Source organism: Panicum hallii, chromosome 3, assembly GCF_002211085.1.
Source record: "Panicum hallii strain FIL2 chromosome 3, PHallii_v3.1, whole genome shotgun sequence".
Taxonomy (NCBI): Eukaryota; Viridiplantae; Streptophyta; class Magnoliopsida; order Poales; family Poaceae; genus Panicum; species Panicum hallii.
The window spans coordinates 20635220-20644368 of NC_038044.1; the positions used below are offsets into that span (position 1 = coordinate 20635220).

Consider the following 9149-nt stretch of genomic DNA (forward strand, 5'->3'; position numbering starts at 1 on the left):
CATTATGATGTCTTATTTTTTATATTAGATTGTTTGGAGATAATCTAGATTATTTTGTATACATATTGAGGGATTTCTCTAAATTTTATCTGAAAGAAAAATGGTAAAACCAATAAATTTCTGAGAAATGCAATAAACATGTTTATCGGAGACCTCCAGTTTTTTCCTCTTACCGGTAAGATTAACCCTAGTATATATAATCATACCTGTTTTCATCCCAAGGTACAACCATAGTCAATACGGCGAACAACACGACAGATGCTTAAGGCATAAGGCAACGTCATGCGACCTTAACGATGTTTGGCATTGCTTAAAACTGCAGTGAGATGTCTCAAACTGCCCTCTGGCCAGATACTAGGACCGAGATCAAGTGCGGTTCGTCCATGTTCTGCGGTAGCAAGAGCTGATGCAGTGATGTAGTATCATGCACCACACCCAAGTTAACTAAAGCTAAAGTCAGCTCAAAATCTAACTGCAAAATACATTGTTTAATCCCATGCAGGCTCAAGTCTGCCGCGCTTTCCTCTGCGGCCTCCTTGCCGGGCCAGCACCTTGAACTTTCTTAGGCAAGCTGCTCTTCGCCTCTGTTGGTTGCGTCTTCTGCCCCCTCCTCTTCCCTGGTTTTACCTCCATCTTATCATCTGCTTCTTCGTCACTGCCCTTCGCGCTCTTTTCTATTTGCTTCCTTCCCCTCTTTGCTGGTTCCGCATCTTCATCAGCCTCTTGATCTTCATCAGTAGCTTCATCGCCATGAGTACTGCCAGCATTTTTCGTAGAGACATTAGCTGTCCTTGCTGATTGCTTCCTTCCCCGCTTTGCTGGTTTTGCCTCTTCCTCTTCATAATCCTCCTCATCGCCATCATCACTAGTATTACCAGCTTTGTTTGACGAGCCTTTGGCCGTCTTTACTCGTGCCTTTGCTGGTTTTGGGGCATTTATACCTTTTCTCGACTTTTTATCATCGTCATTCTCCTTGTCTACGCTTTTCTTAGATCTACTTGTCTCCGCATCTGCTGCATCTAACTTCTGTAACTCAGGCACATATGCTGAAGTCTGAACAAGATACAAACACAATGAGAGTAAGAGCAGAATCAAACAAAACACAGTCAACTTGATACAAAAGAACTTACTCTACCACCTACTGCAATGAAGTCAATTTTCTTCCCTGAAAACAACAAATGCAGCCTTCAATGTTTACAGTAACCTGAGAACCCCATGTATACCAGAAAAAGAAATGATGCTCATACCATCCACAAAGGCTTTGCCAGGTTTCTTCTCCCTGGAATGAAATATCCAGTTATCAGGAAACTGACTGCTATCGGCACCAACTTCTAAGGACTTATCAATAACCTGGGTAAAGGTAAAAAAGGGTTATCGCAGATAAAATCATCACCCTAATGACATGCACAAGGAATGGCTACAATATCATTTCGCCACTAACGTCACTCTCTTCATTACCCTAACTCATAAAGTCTTACTTCAATGCATAATTCTATTCTTGTCAGTGAACGCTCAAGTTCTTGTATCCTGTATCAGCCAAATATCAGTCTCCAATGACTATTGGAGATATAAATTTTACCTTTTATATTAACTATTTGAGTGGTTGAATCAATAGTAAACTAATCATGCAAAATTCCAAGAGATCCATGTCAAGTTTTTGAACCTACAATCTATTTACAACAAGACAGAACCTGGATGCCTGCCATTGAGGCATGGACTGACCTCTTTAATGCACAGATGGAGTGTAGCACACTTGTCTTTTGATATCTTCGATGCAGTTTGCATAGGATGAATCCTCGCCTATATGTGAAGCATGCAGCATAGTTGGAAGTAGCAAACAAGTTCTATAAAACTACAAGTATCCAAATCAATCCAAACACGCAACAAGCTTAAGGGTGCATTTTGAAACTAACAGAATGCTTATTGCAAACATACATGCGCGTGTTTAAAAAATGCACACAGTAAATTATCAAGCAGAGAGTATTGCACGCAGTCCTGCAGAAAAGTTCGGCAGCTAGTCCTGTTCTGGAAGTTTACACACAAACATGTACGCATCACTTACCCTTTTCAGATTGCAACCAAAGGTTACCACGCCTAAATTAGTGTTGCCATAATTTTATTAGTTAGCGTTTTGATGCTGTCACAGCTTTAGCTTTACCCATTTGTTAAATACAGTTTTTCACCAAAGTTTGACTAAGTTCAGGTGACCAACTTCTTGCAAAAAATGTGTAGCAAGACTAACATTAGGCAAGAAAATGTGGCAAAGTTAGTTATGGACCAAGCATGCTAAGCACCAAGCACATTACAATTGCAATAATTGGTCCAACTCAGGCCAAGAAAACTTAATAACAAACACTTCATTTCTTTCACGTGCTGCAGCAAAATCTTGGCTAAGATTATGGATCTCCTGTGGATAGGTTTATATTTGGAATCACTCACCTCAGGTGGCAACACACAGTTTTCCTGTGAGGATGCGACTGCTGATGGCCATGGCAGTGCCATCTGGGCTACCATTATGCAGTTGCCTCCCATAACGCTAGAGATGAATATTACTTGCGCTGGGGTATACAATGTACTAGCGAGCCCAAAGTTTGGCTAGAAAATATAATCAGTGGCCATTTTACTCAAAAAAGCAAGGGATGCCAAATTGCCTATTTCATTAAACAATAATGTTTAACATCTTTGTTGTGCAACTTTAAAAGTCAACAAAAATGTCAAATTATAATCTTTTTTTTGCACAATTGATGCTACAGAAAATATGAGTTCATTTCGCAAAGCTACAAATATTTGTGACACTATAAAGGAAGTACAACTTGTGGTGTTTGTGTGGTGTGAATTGTAACAGGGTTCTCATCCCTTTTTCTTCTTAATATAGTGAAGCGCGGTTCTCCTGCGTTTTTGAGAAAAAGTACAACTTCTGGTGATCATTTCACAAACCTGCAACTTCAGCCACATGTAATAAGGAACTACATTTTTTTTCTAAAAACTGGTCGTGGGGCCACTTGACATCCAAATAGGCATGGATTATTTTCTATATGGATAACAGGTGGTCCCACAACCAGTTTTTGAAAGTTGTAGTTCCTTGTTACTAGGGGTCAAAATTGTGTATTTTTGAAAGTTGCAGACCCTTGTTACAGTGTCAAAAATAGTTGTAATTTTCTGAAATTAACTCAAAAAAATGCAAATCAGCAGAAGCAAATGTCTGTGGAACTGACCTGATAAAGCACTTCATCTGCCATCCAGTTGCCAATTCCTGATATAAAGCTCTGAAAAAGAAGGGGGTATGAGAAAACATCGACACCTGTTATTAGCGTTTTATAATGAGAAAATACTTTTTCTGCTGTTATTGAAGAGAGGTATGAGGACCCTAAACCACATTTTTTTTAAAACAATTGATTGAAATATTTATTCAGGACTCTTAAAGGTCTACAAAACAATTGCATTTTTAGCAAGAAAATTCTTAATTGTCTAACAACGCTTGGATTTAGCTAAAGCAAAATGAGTTAATAATGAGATATGATAGTAGGATAAGCAAAACTTAAATCCTAAATTTTGGGTTCAGGCTGTTTGAGCACAGCACCAAGTTAAAAATTCACACCTGATCAAGTAAAAGGGATTTTATGGGCACATTCTTTCGACCTAATGATTTCACAAATTCATCAAGCTTCATTGGCTCAAATAAGGCATCAGGTCCAAGCTCGGAAATTGGAGGGACAGCTTCTGGCTATTAGAACATACAAACAAGATTAGATTAGACATGAAACATAACAGCAAAATGAAAGAGTAAACATTATTCTAATGATCACTGTAGAGTATTACATTGTCGACCAATCGTATTTTTGCAAAACGCCTCTTATCAGTAAAGGAAAACTCCAAGCCATCATCCATCTGCAACAGTATCACGAGTAAATAACTAACACAAATAACAGTCCAATATCCTTTTACAGTGCAGAAAGTAGGAAACCCAAATTAGAGTGTAAAAGAAAAGGAAGGTACACAATACATAAATAATTACAATATTTCAATTTGTTTTATCAACTTGTGCAGTATTATTGCTTTTCTTATGAAATAACCGTGATCTGACTACCATGGACGTTACCATTACCTCATAAGACTTCAATTTGCCTAGATCAGAAGTAAGGCCATATTTAGAATTGCAATAAAAAATAAAGTCATTGTCACGAAACTCTAAATCAATAGCCCCCCTATAAGATATTTCAGGTTCATCTGAGAAATCAGTGGACTTTATAATGAACGCAATAAAAAACACGGCATTGTGTATACTGAAATTTGCCAGCAGAAACACAAATACTTCCGAAGCATTACACCCCAAAGAAAAATGAAACACTGTAATAAGATTGTAGGATTAGAATCCTTACTTGAACAAAAAGCTTGGAGTACTTCGAGGGCCACTCCTCAGTTGAGCTGACTGCAGACCTACATGAAATGCAAATAAGATGAGCTGAATTATTTTAACTGTCTTTTCAGCATTCATGCTAATCTTCAACTTCAATATTATACGATTTCTATATCAGCCTTTACAAGGTATCACCATCCATCTGACCAAACTACGCAAATTATTTTCCTGGTAATAACCTAACTGGAAATGACTATTGGAAGATGTCAAAAATCTGTTGAACACAGGTAGCTTCTTCAAATTTTTATAGCATTAGGAGAACTGTAGAAGGGAACCTAACTGACCTGCCACCAAAGCATGCCGTTTTGGACATCAATACACTATTTTGATCACTAGTATAAAATGTATGAAAAATATAGCAAAGATCTAGTGTTTGGAACTTTTCCAGAAAATTCTAGCTATATCATTTCCAAAGGTTCAATTAGTATACTCAGAAAAACATGTTGACTGCATGCAAAGCAAAATGGAACTCTTTTGTGGCTGGAAGTAGTATATTAATAATATAAGTCATATACATGGTCTGTAAGATCAAGATATCTTACTGATTTTGGTAGGTCCTTGATGGCAGGTTTAACATATACACAAGGTCATCGCTACTGAATTTGGTATATCTTTGATGACAGGTTTAACAAATACACAAGGTTTGTCAATTGCCACACCAAGAGATTTTCGTTACTGACTTCTGTAGATCCTTGATAGCGGGTTTAATGTATTTATAATAAAAGCCAACATGATAGAATCAACAAGTGTAACTTACAGCGTAATCTGACTACGTGTATAGCGGATGCATCTCCATGCAGATTTTATAAAACTGGAGCAAGCATCCAGCCATCCACAAGACATAATGCCAAAAATTATTAAACTAGAATTACAGCTTGTCAATGTACAGATAAGGTTTTATTGACTGCAGCTCGATCTTATTGTCTGTGCTCATACTTAAACTTTGCATAACATCAAGGGCCTCAGGTAATACAAAATACCACAACGATAATTGCATGTATCTGCTACCACAGCATAGCATGCAAAATGAAGTTGATGCAAAATAAATAAGCTATATTTCAACCATCCATTCTGTTTCTATGTAGCTAACTCTTTTGTGAGAGGTGGTAGGGCAGCTTCTGCAAGCTAGAACAAACATTAAACAATGAAATATGTCAAAAGGAGAAACCTTTTATATTTGCTCAGCTCCACACCTTTGATGTAAATAGCTCCAGCCATCCCTGTAGCAAAGAGGAACAACACAAGAGTCCATCTTTTTAAGACATATACTTGCAACTTAAAAGGGAAAAAAAGAGGGAGAGAGAATTTCTGGTACAGTTTGCTAGAAGGAAAAACTGCACCAGCCCAAAAGGAGCCATTATTATTCTATTTATTATGTTGACCCACCTCACCTCAATTTTGTCTACTCAACCTCTACATTATTCGCTTTTGTCAATTCAAACTCCATAGATAGTCTGTAACTAGTTTGAGTTCAAACCCCCTTACTGTTATGCATTTGTAGTTATGATTCCTCTAATTTGCACGCAAAGCATTATCAGTTGTTTTAAGTAACACAACAATAGATAGGATCCAGATTACTTTTACAACAAGAACTCCACAGTGTCGCTACCCATTCAACAAATCTTCATAATCAAATGCTCAAGCCAGTACAAATAGCTCCTAAACTAGTAAGTTAGGACATCAAACTTCCAGGAGGTTACAGTGCTGGTTATCAACAACCATTGTTTACTTTTCGGTGCTTAGTCTGATACACTGAATACACAGCAATGTTTGCTTATTCAATTAAATGTGATTAATTGCAAATTGTGTAAAAACAAAATGTTGCAGATTCGACATGTGCACTACTCTTCTGGAAAATAAAACTAGGCTCATGGAACCCCGTAAAGCTGCCTCAATGTAGCATGGAAAGCACCCAAGAACAGCCTGGGCACAAGAACTCGAACTGATAAAAGGGAAACGAAAAGGTAATCTGAAACCTGAAATCACTAAAGAGAGCCTGTGAGCTCTTAATCTTCAAGCTAAAAAATAAAATAAAAACCTGAAGAACCAAGAAACGGTCCAATGCAGTAAGGAAGGCAAACGAAACCCAACAGAAGCAATTTGGCGGTAGGGAAGAGGGCAGAGACGGACCAAATTGGAAGGTGGGATGCGGCGGGGAATCGAGCGCGAGCCATAAGTTCTTGCCCTTGCGCCGCGCGGCGGCGATGGTCCTCCCAACCAGCGCTGCCTCCAGCCGGTCCGGGGTGACGCCGTCGATGACCTTGGTGTCGTCCGCGGAGGCGCACTTCACGATCCGCTTCCCAACGCAGTGCTCCTGCAGCGCCTGCCGCGCCGCCTCCACTTCCGGAAGCTCCGGCATCTCTCTCCCCCGCCCTGTTCGAGGCTTGGGGCTTTTCCCCTCTTTTACCTTTTTTTTCCCCTCCGACGATGGAAGGTGTGGAACTGTGGACTCGTATGCAAGCTGATATTTGAACTATTATGGAAAATTTGTGCGTGCCACACCGTGAAACTGTGATTTTATGCGACACACATCGTAAAAGTTAATTTAGTTTTCAACACATACTGAAAAGTAGTTTGGTCTGCAACACACCGTACTGAATAAACTGCCCATTTTCGGTTGAAAGGAGGGCAAACATACTGATTTACCCCAAACTCACTTATCACCTTCTCCCTCTCATTTCAATCAATTTGGAAATAAGATGGCAACTGAACTGAGGGTACGGTATAAGAGCTTTTTCGATATGCGGTGTTGTTGCTCATAGCTAGTATAGCTGGCCATTCACTACCTGGGCTCTCAGTGTTGTGGCCCTTCTTTGCTGCTTGCCTGCTTCTGCACTCCCGCACCGCCGCACGAGCCAATACCGGCCACCTGGGCACCGACAGCACGGCACATAGCACAGCAGCGGCAAAGCGTGCGACTGCAGCTCCAGCCTCCACGCGCAGCTCCGATCCTGCACTCCTGCCCAATGCACAACTGCACGCTCGGCCTCCAGGTTCCGAGCTTTCCAAACCGGAGGGGCTACGAGCTGCCAATGTTCGCGAGTGGGAGGCATCGTGGAGAGAGGCAGAGAGGGAGTGCGACTGTGCGAGAGCGTTGGGTGAGTTTTTGATAGGCATGCAGAAGCAGAGCAGAGCCGGACGGAGAGAAGAGAATATGAAAGAGAGCAGAAGAAGAATATGATAAAGATGATAGGTGGACCTAAGGGCAAAATGGTCTTTTTATACCTTCTCTTTGCTGAAAATGATTTGCTTATTTGGTGTAGTGTGTTGTAGACCAAACTGCGTTTTTTGTGGTGTGATGTAAACTAAATTCTCTTTGGTGATGTGTGTAGCATAGAACCAAATTTTCACAGTGTGCCACAGATTAAAGGGCTGCCGTCTAAAACCATCAACGATATTGATACCTTCCTTCCATAGAGTTTTCATCTCTTGCATAAGAGGCTCAAGAAAATATCAATATTGATGCCAAGATGCTTGAGGCCTTGTACAAGGATCAATAGCAAAAGATACTTTCTCTTCTGGCACAACCATGTAGGTAAGTTATACATCGTCAAAATCACTGGCCATATGTTGTGAGTGCTAATCCTATCACCGAACGGATTCATTCCATCCGTGCTCAAAGCAAACTGAACATTCCTTGGATCAGTTCCAAATTCCAGATAATACTGCTCATCGAACTTCTTCCATTGGCGAGCATCAGCTGGATGTCAGAGCTTTCTGCCGTCCTTTTTCCACTTATCTGAATCCCACCACCGCATCAGTTCAGCATCCTTTGGGTTGGAGAAGAATCGCCTCAGGCAGTCGGCAACCGGAAGGTACCACATAATCATGGAAGGAATTCTGATCTGCTTATCAGAAATGCCTAAATTAGTGTCTGCTGGCTCAACTAAGGCAATCCTATTCCTTGCACCCTTCCTATTCCTTTTATTCCCATCACCTGACCCTTGAATGTTGCCACCATAATAACCGGCATTGTTTTTGTATTGACTAGCAGAACAAACGGGGCATTTGTCCAAGTCTTCGAAAATATTCCCACGATACAAAATTGTTGTCGGTCAAAACCCACCGGCGAGCAGCGACAAGCAACACGAGGAGCCGGGAGGCTTCCGAGACGGCTGGTGGGTCCCGGTCCCTCAGTCAACGGCCCAGAAGTCCGGCACACGTCCTGGCTTGGTGAAGTGCTAGGCGTGCCACCTGACCTATACCTGATCAGGAAGGTGTAGAAGTCGTTATCAGTTATTTTCCTGCACGCACAACCATGTCAAACATTAGTCCGAGCCACGATCGACTCTTAAAACGACTCCCGAGGTCAGCTAGAAAAGCCGATGGCACCTCTGTACTAGGTCGGACCTATTCTTGTACTAGGTCGGATCCCCGGGTAACCCTCAAAATCGGCTGAAAGAAGCCGATTGTACTCGTTTAACAGATCGGATCTACTAATATTCAAATATCTTGTACGAATCCGATAGAAAAGATAAAAGCATGCTCTGTAATCACCAAGCTAATCCAATTTACGACAGTAAAAGTCTTCACTGTGTAACCGGAACATCCTACGCGTGGTTAAGCCTAATGAACATAAAAGATAACAAGACGCTAACACAAAAAGAGGCCTAAAAACCAACTGACAAGCCGATTCCCGGAACAATCCCTCCTTAGATTACCATAAAGCACCAGACATGCAGCCGAAACATTCAACCCGTTTGAAGGGCCTAATCATACGGATATTAAACCA

The 9149-nt window shown here is 40.8% G+C and overlaps 1 protein-coding gene across 2 annotated transcripts; it reads right to left on the bottom strand.

The window, feature by feature from the left end:
* Positions 1-238: 238 nt before the first annotated feature.
* Positions 239-6848, bottom strand: LOC112887992 (formamidopyrimidine-DNA glycosylase-like). Of its 2 annotated transcripts, none has more exons than XM_025954303.1 (10): positions 6548-6848; positions 5586-5637; positions 4380-4437; positions 3820-3888; positions 3599-3724; positions 3216-3266; positions 1723-1800; positions 1248-1350; positions 1143-1165; positions 239-1053 (listed from the first exon to the last, which is right to left on the bottom strand). In XM_025954303.1, exons 1-10 carry the CDS (start codon positions 6774-6776, stop codon positions 505-507), a joined length of 1338 nt encoding a protein of 445 aa, XP_025810088.1. In that variant the 5' UTR covers positions 6777-6848; the 3' UTR covers positions 239-504. The 2 variants fall into 2 exon arrangements, with proteins under 2 accessions (XP_025810088.1, XP_025810087.1); XM_025954302.1 differs by having other exon boundaries at positions 1131-1165.
* Positions 6849-9149: the final 2301 nt, after the last annotated feature.

Bases quoted from the DNA above. Each gene is read 5' to 3' on its own strand.
- LOC112887992 (XM_025954302.1), bottom strand. From the start codon at position 6,776: ATGCCGGAGCTTCCGGAAGTGGAGGCGGCGCGGCAGGCGCTGCAGGAG. The intron at 1,166-1,247 runs GTATGAGCATCA...TGTTGTTTTCAG, and splicing joins TGGCAAAGCCTTTGTGGATG to GGAAGAAAATTGACTTCATT. The intron at 1,054-1,130 runs GTAAGTTCTTTT...TATCTTGTTCAG, and splicing joins TCATTGCAGTAGGTGGTAGA to ACTTCAGCATATGTGCCTGA.